This window comes from Scyliorhinus canicula, chromosome 21, assembly GCF_902713615.1.
Source record: "Scyliorhinus canicula chromosome 21, sScyCan1.1, whole genome shotgun sequence".
Classification (NCBI taxonomy): Eukaryota; Metazoa; Chordata; class Chondrichthyes; order Carcharhiniformes; family Scyliorhinidae; genus Scyliorhinus; species Scyliorhinus canicula.
Window position 1 is genome coordinate 35,315,857 of NC_052166.1, and position 19,505 is coordinate 35,335,361.

The 19,505-nt window shown below is 44.1% G+C and overlaps 1 protein-coding gene across 3 annotated transcripts in view; it reads right to left on the reverse strand.

The window, feature by feature from the left end:
• man1b1b (mannosidase, alpha, class 1B, member 1b) overlaps positions 1-13,598 on the reverse strand; it is a 74,185-nt gene extending 60,587 nt beyond the window's left edge. For all 3 annotated transcript variants that reach the window (XM_038782511.1, XM_038782513.1, XM_038782512.1), the window contains exons 1-3: positions 13,504-13,598; positions 3,241-3,383; positions 957-1,065 (exon numbers count right to left, since the gene is read on the reverse strand). In XM_038782511.1, the coding sequence (XP_038638439.1) occupies positions 957-1,065; positions 3,241-3,345 (214 nt within the window). In that variant the 5' untranslated portion in view covers positions 3,346-3,383; positions 13,504-13,598. The remainder of the gene's footprint in view (positions 1-956; positions 1,066-3,240; positions 3,384-13,503) is intronic.
• Between the last annotated feature and the right edge of the window lie 5,907 nt (positions 13,599-19,505).

Below are 19,505 nucleotides of genomic sequence, written 5' to 3' on the forward strand. Positions count from 1 at the left end.
CACAGAAAGAGTGCTTCAGGTTACAATATAACAAATCATTTTGCACGACAAGAGTTACTGAATAACACTAAATAAAGATTATTTATGAATGGCCCGAGTAGAACAATTGCCAATAAAGTACAAAAGTTTTTCCAGGGTAATATTATACATTAAAATAAAAAGAATACCACAGATGCTGGGAATCTGAAATGAAAATAGAAACGGTTGGAAATGCTCAACAGGTCAAGCAGCGTCAGTGGAGAGAGAAACAGAATAAATGGCCCATATTTACCATCCGTGGGCTGATATTCATCATGCTGACAGCTGTAAAATACCAACTTGTAAAATAAAATTTTGAGGCCAGAGAAGTTGTTGGCAGTACTTACTACTACCGCGCAATTTAATTATCATTCACACTAGCCCCCAACCTTCTCTGACCTATTTAGTGAGTAACTACTGGATCAGTACCCCATTTTCAACTCATTACATTGACTTTAATGCTGTGTCCATTGGCAAAGACTAATAACAGCATATCTTGCGATAGGATAGGGTAACTTGGACTGCGACTTTTGTATTTCTATTTTTAAACTTGCATATGCAGAATCTGGGAGTTGCTGATTGATTTATTCTGTGGCAATGGTGAGCACTGAAGCCTCAGTGTCCAACTTCATGCAAAATCCAGGCCAATGCTCAAGGTCTAATGAAAGGTCTTGACCAGAAACATTAACTCTGTTTCTCTTTCCACGTTCGCTGCCTAAATTGATGAATGTTTACAGAATTTTCTGTTCTCTTGTTATCTTAAACATATTACTTAACATAAAATAATAAATCATCACAAATGTGATATAAAGCAACTTCAATGTATCACTGCCAAAATGCTCATAATTTTCAAGCCAAACTGACATATTAGTATGGAACTGCGTTCAAATTGGCAGCTAAAGAAAAACTCCATTCCAAAAGCCTGGGTTGGTTCCTACCTTGCCAGCGCTCGGACAGGTTAGGGTATGCTGCAATGCCAGAAACCACCATGAAGACAAACAGGAATACAATTAGGCTCCGCTGCAATCTTGATAGTTGTTTCCATTTCTAATTTGAAAAGTGAATTGTATTTTAAAAAGATAAAGCACAGTTGAAACAAGTTTAATTATTTTTCAGCTTACGGTGGCACATTCGGAACAGTAAATGGCCCTCTATTTCCTCGGAGTAGCAATCTCTGGCGGATTGCCACTCTCGACGGACTTACAATTTCACCCATCCAACCTTCCTCACTCGGGCCGAGTGGGACAGGAGCAGAAAAGCGCACTCCCGGCTGCATCGGCTTGGGAGTCTCTGGGGCGCAGAGAGGAAAGATACGGCAGCTTGATTTTATACCACTATCTGCCATATAGGAGATGACAAAGGGACAATTAGAAAGGAAAGAGTAAGTTTCAACGGTATGTGGTTCAGACAATGGGGGTGGGTAGGGGCGCAGAAGGGGTAGAGGGGTGGAACCAGACTGGGTCGGCGATGCGGGTGGTATGGCAGAGCCGCTGGGGTGTTGCGTGGGTGTGGGGTGTGTCCCGTGCAATTTAAATCACTTTGTCAGATGGTTCCAAGCCCAGAGAAAGTTAGCATTTCTGGACAATTTCAGGGTAAACTTTACGTGGAAACTTCCCAGAGGGATTCCCTAGCGCATCACTGGGGTACCCCCTAAATGCAATGCTGGGGGAATGGGCCAACATCTTAAAAACAAATCATCATTCTTTCTAAGTTTCAAGAGCACAGTATTTTCTTCAGGCAAATTAATTTTATTTTCCACCAATACGTTTCCCTACACCACATTCCTTCCCCAGCCAAGAGAACAGGCTGGAGGCTGACTCAACGTCCATCAAAGTCACCCTTCAGTTATCCATCCAGAGATGTGCAAGGTTAGCATGAGTCACGTAACCTTGATTTTCTTTTGGTGCTGGTGGAAGAGCTGGTGAATCCTCCATTCAGCAAGATCACAGTCAAAGTTAGTGTTGGAATAAGGGACAAATCCATATGCACAACATCTGAAATGCATTGCTATGCGAGTGTGTTTGCAAATCCATTTCTGCTGGGGATGGGGGACGCCAAAGGATTACAAAGTAGTTTCTTACAAATTTGGGAAAATTCAGTCGGATTTGAACCTCCGAGCCCTGTCCGAATGCAAATGCTCGTTATTGAACCTTAGCTGACGTTTTGCTTTCCCTAGCCCAGGTTTCCTGTGGCTCCGGATAGATCAGGAATTGAAACAGTGTCCCACTGATCACTATATCAGACCTTTACACTTGATCCATCAAAAAAAAATGACAACTCTGACAACTAGTCCTCGAGGCTCAGAAATAACAACCCCATCTGCATTCACATATGTTATTTGGTTTGTCCTATTCCAGTTGTTTGGGGCTGAAGATTTGGAAAGAAATGACTTTAATATTGTTGCCTCATTTGGCAGATGAATCCGACAAAGGGGCATCGTAAGCAAATGCAGCAAAGTAGTGGGAATGTGCCTTTACTATATAAATGGTCGCCAAGCTCGGAGGCATGCAAACAAAATGTTTGGACCCCCTGAACTAGGCGAGTGGGACAACTTGAGGAAATAGTGCTGCAGCAGCTTCAGCATAGAATATTCTCTCCCAGAGCAACAATATGTATACTCATATTAACAAACGCAAACTCCCCTTACTGCTACCAGTCAAAAAGTGGCACAACTAAGTGGGACCCAGTCTCAATATCGATTCAGTCCCCAGTCTTGGATAACCACTGCATGAACAGTGTAAGCTCTCACTGAACTGTACACTCAGGGAAACAACCCAGAGAAAGCCCAGTTGATTCTCCTACGTAGATTCCAACATGCAAAACACTCAATGAAAGCTTCTATTCATGTATTCGGCATCACCCTACCAGGAAATTCTGTCCCATCTTCCAATACTGCGTGAAGGGCAATGAGGTGTTTAGTCACAATCTTTTCACATCTTACTACACACAACCAAGATATGAAGTGAAACTATCTGCTGATGATTACAAAAACATCAAAACCTGGAAAATAGTGGCACTGAAGACCAAGCATTTCCCACTACACCCCCATCCTTATTCAACAGACCAACAGAACCATTAAAAACAGGGCCCGATCAAATGGCTCTTAGTACAAACTAGTCGCAAAATAATGAAGCTGCCTTTTATTGGAATGAAGTCATTCTCTCACAACTCAGCAAACGGCTTTATAGCTACTGAGGAAGAAAACTGCATGATTCGTCTTACCCGCCAGCAGGATTGCCTCCTCCAGGTCTTACTGTTGTCATAGGTCCTTCCAGCCTGACTACCCAGCGTCACTGATATGAAGTCCCTCCGTTGCGGTGAATACATCCTTCAAATCTCCTGGGAGGATGACGCTTTCCAGTACACTGCAAGTTGATTCAATAGAAAAAGCTTTGATACTTGCCTTATTTTTAAACTTACAAGAGTTCCATGGGAGAAATCACATTTGCCTTTCTCAATGCAAAATAAGATATCATAGTTCTCAAGGTTACATCTGTTCCCAAAAAGACTTTGTGTAATGCATGATGTAGCAATCCTCATAAATGTGCCATGGGGGCGGAGTAGGAATCAAGTAGATGGTGCAGGCGGGAGGGATTCAGATTTCTGGATAACTGGGGCTCTTTCTGGGGAAGGTGGGACCTCTATAGACAGGATGGTCTACATCTGAACCTGAGGGGCACCAATATCCTGGGGGGGAGATTTGTTAGTGCTCTTTGGGGGGGTTTAAACTAATTCAGCAGGGGCATGGGAACCTGGATTGTAGTTTTGGGGTACGGGAGATTGAGAGTATAGAGGTCAGGAGCACAGATTTGACTTCGCAGGAGGGTGCCAGTGTTCAGGTAGGTGGTTTGAAGTGTGTCTACTTCAATGCCAGGAGTATACGAAATAAGGTAGGGGAACTGGCAGCATGGGTTGGTACCTGGGACTTCGACGTTGTGGCCATTTCAGAGACATGGATAGAGCAGGGACAGGAATGGTTGTTGCAGGTTCCGGGGTTTAGGTGTTTTAGTAAGCTCAGAGAAGGGGGCAAAAGAGGAGGAGGTGTGGCGCTGCTAGTCAAGGACAGTATTACGGTGGCGGAAAGGATGCTAGATGGGGACTCTTCTTCTGAGGTAGTATGGGCTGAGGTTAGAAACAGGAAAGGACAGGTCACCCTGTTGGGAGTTTTCTATAGGCCACCTAATAGTTCTAGGGATGTAGAGGAAAGGATGGCGAAGATGATTCTGGAAAAGAGCGAAAGTAACAGGGTAGTTGTTATGGGAGACTTTAACTTTCCAAATATTGACTGGAAAATATATAGTTCGAGTACATTAGATGGGTCGTTCTTTGTACAATGTGTGCAGGAGGGTTTCCTGACACAATATGTTGACAGGCCAACAAGAGGCGAGGCCACATTGGATTTGGTTTTGGGTAATGAACCAGGCCAGGTGTTAGATCTGGAGGTAGGTGAGCACTTTGGAAACAGTGACCACAATTCGGTGACCTTTACGTTAGTGATGGAAAGGGATAAGTATACCCCGCAGGGCAAGAGTTATAGCTGGGGGAAGGGCAATTATGATGCCATTAGACATGACTTAGGATGTGTTGGTTGGAGAAGTAGGCTGCAAGGGTTGGGCACACTGGATATGTGGAGCTTGTTCAAGGAACAGCTATTGCATGTTCTTGATAAGTACGTACCAGTCAGGCAGGGAGGAAGGGGTCGAGCGAGGGAACTGTGGTTTACCAAAGAAGTGGAATCTCTTGTTAAGAGGAAGAAGGAGGCCTATGTGAAGATGAGGCATGAAGTTTCAGTTGGGGCGCTTGATAGTTACAAGGAAGCGAGGAAGGATCTAAAGAGAGAGCTGAGACGAGCAAGGAGGGGACATGAGAAGTCTTTGGCAGGTAGGATCAAGGAAAACCCAAAAGCTTTCTATAGGTATGTCAGGAATAAAAGAATGACTAGGGTAAGAGTAGGGCCAGTCAAGGACAGTGGTGGGAAGTTGTGTGTGGAGGCTGAGGAGATAAGCGAGATACTAAATGAATACTTTATATCAGTATTCACTCAAGAAAAAGATAATATTGTGGAGGAGAATGCTGAGACCCAGGCTATTAGAATAGATGGCATTGAGGTGCGTAGGGAAGAAGTGTTGGCAATTCTGGACAAGGTGAAAATAGATAAGTCCCCGGGGCCGGATGGGATTTATCCTAGGATTCTCTGGGAAGCCAGGGAAGAGATTGCTGAGCCTTTGGCTTTGATTTTTAGGTCATCATTGGCTACAGGAATAGTGCCAGAGGACTGGAGGATAGCAAATGTGGTCCCTTTGTTCAAGAAGGGGAGTAGAGATAACCCCGGTAACTATAGGCCGGTGAGCCTAACGTCTGTGGTGGGTAAGGTCTTGGAGAGGATTATAAAAGATACGATTTATAATCATCTAGATAGGAATAATATGATTAGGGATAGTCAGCATGGTTTTGTGAAGGGTAGGTCATGCCTCACAAACCTTATCGAGTTCTTTGAGAAGGTGACTGAACAGGTAGACGAGGGTAGAGCAGTTGATGTGGTGTATATGGATTTCAGTGAAGCGTTTGATAAGGTTCCCCACGGTCGGCTATTGCAGAAAATACGGAGGCTGGGGATTGAGGGTGATTTAGAGATGTGGATCAGAAATTGGCTAGTTGAAAGAAGACAGAGAGTGGTAGTTGATGGGAAATGTTCAGAATGGAGTTCAGTTACGAGTGGCGTACCACAAGGATCTGTTCTGGGGCCGTTGCTGTTTGTCATTTTTATAAATGACCTAGAGGAGGGCGCAGAAGGATGGGTGAGTAAATTTGCAGACGACACTAAAGTCGGTGGAGTTGTAGACAGTGCGGAAGGATGTTGCAGGTTACAGAGGGACATAGATAAGCTGCAGAGCTGGGCTGAGAGGTGGCAAATGGAGTTTAATGTGGAGAAGTGTGAGGTGATTCACTTTGGAAAGAATAACAGGAATGCGGAATATTTGGCTAATGGTAAAATTCTTGGTAGTGTGGATGAGCAGAGGGATCTTGGTGTCCATGTACATAGATCCCTGAAAGTTGCCACCCAGGTTGATAGGGTTGTGAAGAAGGCCTATGGTGTGTTGGCCTTTATTGGTAGAGGGATTGAGTTCCGGAGCCATGAGGTCATGTTGCAGTTGTACAAAACTCTGGTACGGCCGCATTTGGAGTATTGCGTACAGTTCTGGTCGCCTCATTATAGGAAGGACGTGGAAGCTTTGGAACGGGTGCAGAGGAGATTTACCAGGATGTTGCCTGGTATGGAGGGAAAATCTTATGAGGAAAGGCTGATGGACTTGAGGTTGTTTTCGTTAGAGAGAAGAAGGTTAAGAGGTGACTTAATAGAGGCATACAAAATGATCAGAGGGTTAGATAGGGTGGACAGCGAGAGCATTCTCCCGCGGATGGAGGTGGCTAGCACGAGGGGACATAGCCTTAAATTGAGGGGTAATAGATATAGGACAGAGGTCAGAGGTGGGTTTTTTACGCAAAGAGTGGTGAGGCCGTGGAATGCCCTACCTGCAACAGTAGTGAACTCGCCAACATTGAGGGCATTTAAAAATTTGTTGGATAAGCATATGGATGATAAGGGCATAGTGTAGGTTAGATGGCCTTTAGTTTTTTTTCCATGTCGGTGCAACATCGAGGGCCGAAGGGCCTGTATTGCGCTGTATCGTTCTATGTTTTATGTTCTAAGTAGGAGGACAATGCAGCAGGGAGCCATTTAGTCTCTCAAGCCGGGTTCTCTCATTCAATCAGGTCATGGCTGATTTGTACCTTAGACTTCATCTACCCACCTTGGCTCTATAACCGTTAAAAAAAAAAAATCTGTTTTAAAACTGATCTCGATTCAATAACGTTTTTTTGAGGGAAAAATGTTCCATATGTAACTTATCCCATTGGGTGAAGAAGTGTTTCTTGACATCACCCCCAAACACAGGCGGAAAGGTTATGCCCTTCAGTTCTGGTGTACCCACTAGAGAAAAATAGGAGCAGAAGTGTCAACCTTTCCCCAATTCTACAATAGCCAACGTGAATCTTAAAATCAATGTCGGTATGATCCATGACCGTCTGGTTTCTTTAGACTAACCAAGGAACATCATGGATTGCAAAATTTTTCTTAAAAAGGACACAATCCAATGACAGCCCTTGGTTAGCACAAAATAATTAGGACAAAATAATTAGAGAAAGTATCATTTGCATCTTTTCTAAAAAAAAAGGCCATTCCAGTAAGGGTTTTGTTAATTCACAGGATGCACCCACTTCACCATTCCCACTTCTATTGGACTTTCTGGTCTAGAGGCTAAAATTGAAAGTGCTTTGTGCAGCATCTTGCAAACATGGGCAACAGTAGAACAGTGGTTACATTATTGGACTAACAATCTAGACGCTTGAAGTAACAACTCAGAGACAAGAGTTCAAATCCCAAGGCAGCTGGGGAATTTATATTCAATAATAAATAAATCTGGAATCGTGTCATTGTTGTAAGAAACTATCTGGATCACTCATGTCCTTACCCAGTCTGGCTTGAATGTGACAGACGCTCAGCTGGTCTCTGAAATTGTTTAGGAAGCCAGTTAAGGGCAACGATGGATGGACATCAAATGTAGGCCCCACCAGAGACATCAACCATTCAGAAATTATGTTTTTAAATTACCTAAACACTCAAATTTCTGGTCTGCACCCCAGAATCTTAGCAATTTTCGCACTAAAGCATATTAATAGCCATTTCACCAGTGGCAGGGGAGGGCGATCAGTTAGCTCAGTTGGCTGGACTGCTGGTTCGTGATGCAGAACAACGCCAACACTGCGGGTTCAATTCCCATACCAGCTGAGGTCATTCATGAAGGCCCCGCTTTCTCATCCTTTTCCCTTGCCAGAGGTGTGGTGACGCTCAGATTAAATCACCACCAGTCAGCTCTCAAAGGCCTTTGGCCCTCTGGGGCTGTGGCAACATCTACATTTTAAGATAAATTTAAAACATTGAAAGTTGTTCAATAGCTAAGAATGGTGAACTTGGATCATTACAAGTTTCACACCTGGACCATTTCAAAATATAATATTTTGTACAGAAATGATGGTCACATTCAATGCTGGCTCAGCAGATATTCTTAGACACACATTTCCTAAAATCTCAAATGTTGAGAGATTTTCCCATGAAGCCGTTTGACAAAGGGAAACTGGGAAAACTTTACATCTGGCAACAAAAATCACCCAATTTCCAATTCTATTCTCCTTCGTGTGTTTACCCAGCAATGCCTTGGATGCAGCTATGTTGTTCAACTCATCTGGTCCTTGTGATGGCAAATTCCACATTCAAATCACTCTTCGGGGAGAGAAGTTTATCAAATTTGCTACTGGATTTATTCATGACTACTTAATATCTACAATCTCCAGCTTTGGTCTCCAAACAGAAACATTTTCATTATATTAGAACAGTACAGCACAGAACAGGCCCTTCGGCCCTCGATGTTGTCCCAAGCAATGATCACCCTACTCAAGCCCACGTATCCACCCTATACCAGTAACCCAACAACCCCCATTAACCTTATTTTTTAGGACACTAAGGGCAATTTAGCCTGGCCAATCCACCTAACCCGCACATCTTTGGACTGTGGGAGGAAACCGGAGCACCCGGAGGAAACCCACGCACACACGGGGAGAACGTGCAGACTCCGCACAGACAGTGACCCAGCCGGGAATCGAACCTGGGACCCTGGAGCTGTGAAGCATTGATGCTAACCACCATGCTACCGTGCTACCCCAAATATCTACCCTATTAAACATTTTACTAATCTTCCAGGCCTCTATCGCCTTTCTCGTTTCCAGAGGAAAAAGCCCCAGCCTTTTCAAAACATCCGTGATAACTAGAAACTCTCAATTCTCATATCTTTTTATACATTGCTTTGAACCTTCGCCATTGCCTCTCTATTCTTTTTAAGATATGGGAGATCAGAAATGTGCAGTTATCCAAGTAGGGTTAAACCAACGTTCTATAACTCTCTGCTTTTCAATTCTATCCCTTGAAAAAAAAGGAACCCTATTGCTTTCCTTTATGGTCCTATTAATCTGTGTCAATATTTTGAGTGGTGTGTCTGTCTCTATCCTAGCTCCTCTATATCACTTGAGATTATTATTTTTCAACAAGTGGGGAGATGGTGGCACAGTGGAAATGTTACTGGACTAATAATCAAAAGGCACAGAAGAATGCTTTGGGTTCAAATCCCACCAAGGCAGCTTTTGGACTGGGAGTCGGTTGGGGAAATAAAAAAAAAAGGCAGCTTTTGGCATTTAAATTCAATGAAGAAACTGGAACAAAAAAAAACTAGTCTCAGTAATAGTGAGCATGAAACCACTGTCTTGTGATACCCTATCTGGTTCACTAACGTCCTTTAGGGAAGGAAGGCTGCCATCCTTACCTGGTCAGGCCTACATGTGACTCTCGATCACTCCAGACCCACAGCAATGTGGTTGACTCTGGGACAATAAGTGCTGGCCTCACCATCATCACGCACATCAAATGAAAAAATAAATAGCAAATTACATTGAATAATAAATTCCCCAGCTGCCTTGAATCGGTCCCCAAAAACGTATCACCCACATCTATTGCTCAAGATTAACCCCACTCCAGGTGCCAACCCCAGATTTTGAAACTGTACACCAATTCTGAAGTAATTTATAAAATATGCAATAAATAACCACTACAAACATACCACTCTAAAATAAAACTGTGGTAAATCATCAACACTGCACACTAATGTGTGAAGCTGTAAATATCTCTTCCCAGTCACCATACAACAAGGAAGAGGAAGGAAGGTAATAGAAAGTTGTGAATGAATATTAGGGAGATGAACAGATTAAACATTCATAGACAAGTTTATCTGGTGAAGGTGTGGAGCCAGTTGGGCAAGTTTTAGCTAGTATTTAAAAATAGAGAGGTAGAATGAAGCAAGAAGCTACAAACTGCCTGTTTTCCACTGTGTGCCTGTCGATACATCAAATGCCTACCTGCGGTACTCCAAGAATGAATACAATTGAAATTATTTTCAGGTGTGATTAGTTCAATTTCCACTTCCAACCAAAGAAGCATTGACAGATTTTAAGAGAAATAAAATGGCAAGATGCCATGAACCAACAGACAAATACAGGGGGATGCAAGCTTGATCAAATTTTTAGAATTATTGCTCTTCTGCACTTGGTTCCAATATCTTTTGCCCAGGTACAAATTACATTGCACACTGATTTTCAAAAGTGGTCTCTGGAATTGTATTAAGCAATTGAGTAGAGCACAAACTACTGTCTAGGGGTCACGTTAATGATTACTTACACCAAGTGGAAAATTCATACGATGAAACTCTTAAAATGAAGGCAATGCATATCAAGACAAGTCACAGAAATATTCAAACCTGGTCTGTATTTAAACAACTGCAACAATAACAAATCATTTTCAATATAGCCCATTTACCATAAAATATCTTAAATAATTTAACAGAAAATAATGAAATACAAATAAATCTGATTTATAATTGTTCGGTTGAAAACTATTTTTCCCCACTTAATGTGGTGAAAAATGAAAGGTTAGTTTAAATAAACGACATATTCTTGCATTGACATTTCCCCTAATTAAATACTGCTTGGCAATTTCTTTGACAGGTGGTTAGTTAAACAGTGTGCTTTAAATGCATTACAGTAGGCAAAAATATCGCTTGTCGTCAAGGCTCGGAAACATTATAATTTGTAAAATAATTAAAATAGTGGGTGGCATAATGGTTAGCACTGGGACTACTGCGCTACGATCCCAGCTCTGGGTCACTGTCCCTGTGGAGTTTGCACATTCTCGCCATGTCTACATGGGTTTCACCCCTACAACCCAAAGATGTGCAGGTTAGGTGGATTGGCCATGCTAAATTGCCCCTTAATTGGAAAAAACAAGAATTGGGTACTCTAAATTTATTTTTCCAAAATTATTAAAATAGGTCCCTGCAAATAAATGAAACTATGAACAGCCTACCCTAAAAACAGAAATTAGAAAGGTAAAGCTAAAAGCTGTAACTCAAATCTTGTTACTGACAGTGGTGAGTTTCAAGATCATTTTTGTTTAAGGTACTAATTAAATAAGTTCCTGTTCAGTGGGGCGGGGTTGCTGACCTTGACACAAAGGAACTAATTCTGTCAAAATTGCAACAAGATTTATTTCCAACTGGGGCAGAGTTTCTCAACTATTTAGAAATCCTGAATTACGTCTGCAACAAGCAATGATAGGATATAGCTTCCCCCCACCCCCGCACCCACTCATTTATCTACACTACACTAGCAACTGTGTTTCCTATAGCTGTTGTATAGCCACACAGTTAGAAGGCTGGGAACATATCATCTGCACAATGTTGACTGGAACAGGGCAGTTTAAAAGAAAAATCATCCAAAAATGGTGCTGTCAATCTTTAAATGGCAATTTAGAGGGTCACTCCAATAAACCCACTCGGGCCTCACGGTAGCATGGTGGTTAGCATCAATGCTTCACAGCTCCAGTGGTCCCAGGTTCGATTCCCGGCTGGGTCACTGTCTGTGTGGAGTCTGCACGTCCTCCCCGTGTGTGCGTGGGTTTCCTCCGGGTGCTCCGGTTTCCTCCCACAGTCCAAAGATGTGCGGGTTAGGTGGATTGGCCATGCTAAATTGCCCGTAGTGTAAGGTTAATGGGGGGATTGTTGGGTTACGGGTATACGGGTTACGTGGGTTTAAGTAGGGTGATCATTGCTCGGCACAACATCGAGGGCCGAAGGGCCTGTTCTGTGCTGTACTGTTCTAAGTCTAAGTCTAAAAGGCATCAATGTTCATAAAGCCTATTGTTACATGTCGGAATGGAAGGAGAGACCAAAATGGAAAGTGGAAAACAAACCGAGAAGCATTGAAAAATAACATTTTGACTGTTAACTCAATCTTCATCGGCTGGGTACTGAGGGGATCTTGCTCATGAACACAAGCATTATTATTCTCTCTTCCAACTCTTCCACCGGGCAGGAAAGCCTGAGAACATGCAGTAACATTCAAAAACAGCTTCTTCCCCACAGTTACCAGACTCCTGAATTACCCTCTTATGGACTGAACTGATCTCTCCACGCATCATCTCTACTGAGTAGTACCGTACTCAGTATGCTTCACCCGATGTCTGTGTCTATGTCTTTATTTGTGTATTTATTGTATATCCTATGTTTTTCATGTATGAAATGATCTGCCTGGACTATACACAGAATATTTTTCACTGGACCTCGGAACGCGTGACAAATCTAAATCAAATCATAAGCAGTCATAGAATCCCTACGGCGCAGGAGGCGGCAATTTGACCCATCGATTCTGCTCCAGCTTTTGGAAAGAGCATCCCTACTTAAGCCCAGGCCTCCACCCTACACCGGCAATCTTTTAGCTACTCAGGGGCAATTTAGCATGGTCAATCCACCTAACCTGCACATCTTTGGACTGTGGGAGGAAACATGAGGCAGCACGGTAGCATAGTGGTTAGCATAATTGATTCGCAGCTCCAGGATCCCAGGTTTGATTCCCGGCTGGATCACTGTCCGTGTGGAGTCTGCACGTTCTACCAGTGTGTGCGTAGGTTTCCTCCGGGTCCTTCGGTTTCCTCCCACAGTCCAAAGATGTGCAAGTTAGGTGGATTGGCCATGATAAATTGTCCTTAGTGTTGGGTGAGGTTACTGGGTTATGAGGATAGGGTGGGGGTGTGGGCTTGGGTAGGATGCTCTTTCCAAGAGCCGGTGCAGACTTGATGGGCCGAATGGCTTCTTTCTGCGCTGCAATTTCTATGGTAAATGAGCACCCGGAGGAAACCCACGCAGACATGGAGAGAATGTGCAGACTCCACAGTCACCCGAGGCCAAAATTGAACCTGGGTCCCTGGAACTGTAAAGCAGCAGTGCTAACCACTGTGCCACCCCTTGATGTCCATTTACAGAGATAAAATCTGGGGGTAAAAAGAGTTAGATTTTAATATATGTCCCTCTGACAGGACCACAGAATGGGGGAGGTTGAAGATCAAATCCAGTGTTTACAAGTAGTACTTCCCTGACATGAAACTGCCAACATTAGGAGTGATGTCTGAAGGTAAAAGCAGCATAAACATCCCATTTAAACACAACAAACATTGTGTTTTTTTTAGGAATTTAACCAACTGATCGTGTAATTTAGTTGGACTGGAAGCTGGTTAAAGTCAGGAGTGATGGGAGGAGGAGAAGGGCTGGGCTGAGCTCCTGGGGGGTTTTGAATCCGGTCCCCGGGACTCCTCTCTACTCGAGCAACCCGGTCAGAGCCGCGGCCTAGCCGCCGCCAGGAAGCAGCGACCGGGACCCTGGAGTCCCGTCCCAGTCCGCCCCACCGCCCGGGCTCAGGGCTTGCCCCCGGTCCGGAGAGCTGATACCCCCGCCGCCTGTCCGCCCCTTCTTCCCCCTTCCGGCTCCTCACCTTCCAGCCTCTGCCCCTCCGACAGTCCCCGGCTCCGCCACAGCGTCACTGCCACTGGAACAAGGCACCTCCCACTGAGCAGCAACCTGACCTCAACAAACAGCACATCAGCAACAAGCATTGTAATAACAATACGTATTGTAATAACAATAAGCATTGTAATAACAGTAAGGATCGTCATAACAATACGGATTGTAATAATAAGTATGGTAATAACAGTAATCAATTTAATAACAATAAGCATTGTAATAACAATAAGGATCGTCATAACAATACGGATTGTAATAATAAGTATGGTACTAACAGTAAGCAATTTAATAACAATAAGCATTGTAATAACAGTAAGGATTGTAATAACAATAAAGGTTATAATAACAATAAGCATTATAATAACAGTAATGATTGTAATAACAATAAGGGTTATATTAACAATAACTAAGCATTATAGTAACAGTAAGGATTGTAATAACAGTATTGTAATAATAATTATTATAATAACAAGCATTGTAATAACAGAATTGTTTTAACAATAAAACTTTTAAAATAACAAGCATTGTAACAGCAGTAAGGATTGTAATAACAATAAGCATTTTAATAACAGTAAGAATTGTAATATTGAATAAGCATTGTAATAACAATAAACATTGCAGTAACAGGATTGTAATAAGAAGAATTATATTAATAACAAGCATTGTAATAACAGTAAGGATTGTAATAACAAGCATTCTAATAACAGGCATTATAATAACAATAGAATTGCAATAACAAGAATTATAATGACAACAAGTACAAAGTAATAAGAGTTGTAATAACAAACATTGTAATAATTAGCATTACAAAGCAATAAGAATTGTAATGACAACCAGTATTGTAATAACAAAAAAGATTGTAAGACCGATATGCATTGTGATAACAGCAACAACCAGTACTATCCAGAACTAGATGAGCAGAAGTTTACTCCAATTAAATATTGGAAAGATTGAAGCCATTGCTTTCAGTCGCAGTCCAAACTTCATTCCATTGTTTGCAAATCCATGCTTTTCTCTTGCAACATCTGAGATTAGACCAGTCTGTCCAAAACCAGGGTGTCACATTTGAATCTGAGATGAACTTCCATCCTCATTTGTGCCATCGCCAAGAACACCAATTTTTACCTCCACAAGGTCACTCGACTTCACCCCATCTCAGCTCACCTGCTGCTAAAGCCTCCATTGTGCCTTTGCTACCTTTAGACTTGACTAATCTAACACTCCTGGCTGGTCTCCTACATTCTATCCTCCATTATCTTGAGGTCATCTAAATATTTGCTGTCCATGTCTTAACTCACACCAAGTCTGTTGCTCGTTCTGGGTGAGTGTGCTTAACACTCACTTGGCTCTGTTTCTCGTTCTAAGCTCTGGAGTCGCCAGGTGCCGTAAAGACACCGTCACAAGTATCAAGGTCAAGTTCAAAGCAATAAAGCTGTACACCAATTAGTAAGTCCAAAACAATTAGAGTTTATTATAACACAATTATAATAACACTCACGCACACGCTAAAGATTAAACTTACTTCTACCACTAAACAACTAATACTTAGCTAAGAAGGAACTGCGAGGTCAGGGAACAAGGCCTTTGCTCTGGTCTGGTCTGCAGGCTTCGGTTCACTATCAGTCGGCAAGGGTGTCAGTAATGCCGGTTTCAAGTAGCGGTCGTTGTTTAGGCACTTACGTATTGGCGGCTGCTGTTCAACGGCTGATGTAGAAGACAGGGGTCTGGAGGCTGGAGTCGGAGTCGGAGGCCGGAGACAGGAGACTGAACCATATGTGGGACCTTTCTTTTATAGGTCCCAGGGGGTCCGCGCCCCTTTGGTCGGGCTCCCTCACCTGCTGGGGATCGATTGGGCCTCTTCCCAATCGATATGGTTTGAACCCCCCAATCCTAGGGCCATTCCTTGATCGCTGGGGCGGTTCTTAGGACTTATTGTCCCGGGCTTCTCTGGCTCCACCGTGTCTGGTCTGCTATAGAATGTATCGATTGATACTTAATTTATGTCCATTGTACCTGGGACTGGCCCGGTATCACCTCATTAATATGCTAACGGCTTTCCATTTACAACGCTGCCTGATCTCTGCAGCTGTCGGGAAACCGGTTTCTGCAAGTGTCTCAAAGCATAATCGCTCTGCACGCTGTTTGCTCTTTAACATGTCCGTTTTCCCTGCACTCTTTGCAGTCTTCCATTTTGTGTTCGTTAGTGGCCATCTTAGGTGGCTACAAGTCCCATTCCTCTATCACCCCTGTGTTCACTGAACAACTTAGCTGCAGGTCAAACAATATCTTGATTTCTAAATTCTCATTCTCGTTCCCTCTATGACCTTGCCTCTCCCTTCCTCTGTGATCTCCTCTAGCGCCATGACTCTCCAAGATATCTGCGCTCCTCTAATTTAGCCATTTGAGCATCCCTGATTTCAGTCATTCCACCTGATGATTGATTGATTGATGTGATTGATTTATTTGTCATGGATACCGAGGTACAGTGAAAAGCATTGTTCTGTCTACAGTCCATACCGATCATTCCATACATGAAATAAAACTTGACAATGTCTTCAGTGGCCTTGACCCAAACCTCTGGAATTCCCTCCCCCAAATCTCTCTGCCTCTATACCTTTTTTCTTCCTTTACAACGAAGCTTTTGGCCACCCGACCTAATATCTCCTCATCGCTTGATGTCACACTTTGTTTTATAATACTCTTGCGAAGCACCTCAGGATGTTTTATTACACTAAAGGAGCTTTATAAATAAAAGTTGTTATAATCACAGCAACAATCATTTACCTTAGGAGCAGGAGCCAGTGACTTGTTTCCACCAGCCTATTCCGCCATTCAATAAGGTCATGCTGATCTGATTGTAACCTCCCGCCGACCTCCGATAACCTTTTACCGCCTTGTTCAAGAATCTATCTACCTCTGCCTTAGAAATATTCAAAGATTCTGCATCCACTGCCTTCTGAGGAAGAGACTCACTACCGTCTGAGAGAAAAAAGTTTCTCCTCATCTCTGCCTTAAATAGATGACCCTTTATTGTTAAACAGTGACCTCTGGTTCTAGAGTCTCCCACAAGAAGAGACATCCTCTCCACACCTTCCCGTATCGGCCTCCCCGAACAGGCGCCGGAATGCGGCGACTAGGGACTTTTCACAGTAACTTCATTGAAGCCTACTTGTGTCAATAAGCGATTATTATTATTATTACATCCACGCTGTCAAGGCCCCTCAGGATCTCAAACGTTCAATCGAGTCACCTCTTACTCTTCTGAACTCCAGTGCCTACAAGCCTAGCCTGTCCAACGTTTCCTCATAATGCAACCTGTCTATTCCTGGTATTAGTCTGGTAAACCTTCTCTGTCTGCCTTTAACACATTCACATGTTAATAATGATAATATTCCAGTAACACTGACAGCTAATTGTAACACCACTGACTATTGCAAACACAAGAATAAGAGAAACAATTGTAATAACCTTTAATATAACAGTGAAGGTAATAATCGTTGCAACAACTATAATACTATTGGTATAATAAGGACAGCACAACATCACAGTGGTTAGCACAGTTGCTGTACAGCTCCAGGATCCCAGGTTCAATTCCCAGCTTGGGTCACTTTCTGTTCTCCCCGTGTCTGCATGGGTTTCCTTCGGGTGTTCCCGTTTCCTCACACAGTCCAAAGATGTGCAGGTTAGGTGGATTGGCCAAGCAAAATTGTCCTTAGTTTTTAGGTGGGGTTACTAGGTTGCAGGGATAGGTTGGAGGTGTGGACTAAAGTGGGGTGCTCTTTCCAAGGGCCGGTGCAGATTCGATGGGCCGAATGGCCTCTTCTGCACTGTAAACGCTATGATTCTATGTATAGCTTGCATTTATTTAGCCTTTAACATCAGAAAACACCATGTTCATCACAATGTGACACCGAGCTACCTAAAGTAATATTATGGTATGTAGCCATCTGGGATGGCCACTTTCAGTACATAAAATGGACAATCGCAGAGCATACAGGGAAAAATGGACAATGCAAAGTAAACAAGCAGGCACAGAGCCTGAATGTGTATTTAAAAGACAGACTGCAGACAGAACCAAAACTCTTGGCCGATTTGCACATTGATGGCCCATCTCCGATGAACAAAGACTGGTGCTCAGATAGCCGATACTGTTCCAGACATTCTGGCACCACTACCCCAGCAAGAAGCCACAAACAAAGCAAGGCCAACGGCCACTTAGGACATGCCCAGCCATCAAGGCACCCGCCCCTTTATTAGCTCAGATCTATGGCAGTGATCGAGAACCTGCGCAATTAATTGGGACCAAGTTTAATGCACGCCTAAAAACGCGCGAAGCCCCCCAAGTATAAGAAGGAACCCTCATCATGTGTTCCCTCTCTTGGAATCGACTCTGAACTGGAGAGACCCTTCCACCTGCACCACCAGGAGCAAGTAAGTTCAAGTTCAACGCTTGCTACCAGACGGACGACCTTAGCTGTACTCCTGCTACCTCTGTGAACCCAACAGCCTCAGATCCGAATAACGGCCATTGTTCCTCTGACCTAAGTGGGCACCCGAAGTTAAGTATAGGTGTTAGTGATAGACATAGTTTAGCCTGTACTGTTATTGTGCATGAGTAAATCATACTGTGTAAATAAAGTAGCATTGACTTTGAACTAACTAACTGGTGTATTGGTTCTTTGATCGGTATTTGGTGGAACCTTGTGGCGTATCAAGAGATACCTGGCGACTCTGAAAGCATATTCACAATTAAGATTAAGAAAGGCGACCTTATTAACCGCCATATTTAGAGCCACTAAAAGAGAGCAACAGGTACATGAACAAAAACTTGTTCAAAATGCTATGGTTTAATGCTAATGTCTTTAAGGAAGAAAGAGATGTATAGAGATGGAGAGATTTTTAGGAAGGGATATTAGAACGTAGAGCTGTGGTTCTGAAACTGGGCGCGATTCTCCGCACCCGCGGAGTTTCGCGACGGCCTGACACGGCCCACTTCCCGACGTATTCACATCCGGGAAATGGGCTAGGAACGGGGCCGCGTCAATCACGTACGCGATGATGCCGGAACACGATGACGATACGAACACGCCCACGTGACGCCGCCCAACACCGTAAAAAGGCGCGGGCGAGCACAGAAACTGTAGGTCAGGATGTCGGAGCTCAGGAGAGCATCCCCGCGATTCGTGGAGGCTGACGTGGAGACACTGCTCGAATCAATCGAGCAGAGGAGGGGCATCATCTGCCCGCGTAGAGGGCATCGCCACCCTGCCAGTGCGGTGCGCCAGGCCTGGCATGAGGTGGCTGCTGCCATTAGTGCTGTGGGGCAGACCCCTCGCTCTGCAGAGCAATGTCGGAAAAAGATGCACGACCTTGCCAGGGTAAGTGCCAAGAGGGTGTCCCCGGGTCACAGCCATCCCTCCCCCCCTTAACTTAATCACCCCCCCCCCCGGCACGGGGGGTGGAGGGGGATTGGGGCAGAGTGAGTTGAGGGTGGTTCACTAAGTAGTCACAGACCCAGCGCTGTGGCCCCCATGGAGAGATGCAATGGTCTTATTACAACTTGACCCCCAAACTGTGCCAGTATCTGAACGGACTGCTGATACCTGCCGTATTGTAATGATCTACCTATGCCCCCTCCCCTAACAGGACAAGACCGCTCACAACACCCGTGAGCGGAACAAGACTGGAGGGGGTTCGCCCATCCTGCACCCCCTCACCACGTTTGAGCAGAGGGCACTGGACCTTGTTGGGGGATCTGCCACCCGGGAGATCGCGCAATGCGAGGTTGGCGGAGCTTCAACAAGTGAGACAACCCTGCATGACAAACACCCCCCCTCCCCCATCCTCTGTCCCTTCACACCCTGCCCACTGGGACACCTCCCCCATCCTCTGTCCCTTCACACCCTGCCCCCTGGGACTGCTCCCCCATCCTCTGTCCCTTCACACACCCTGCCCACTGGAACACCTCCCCCA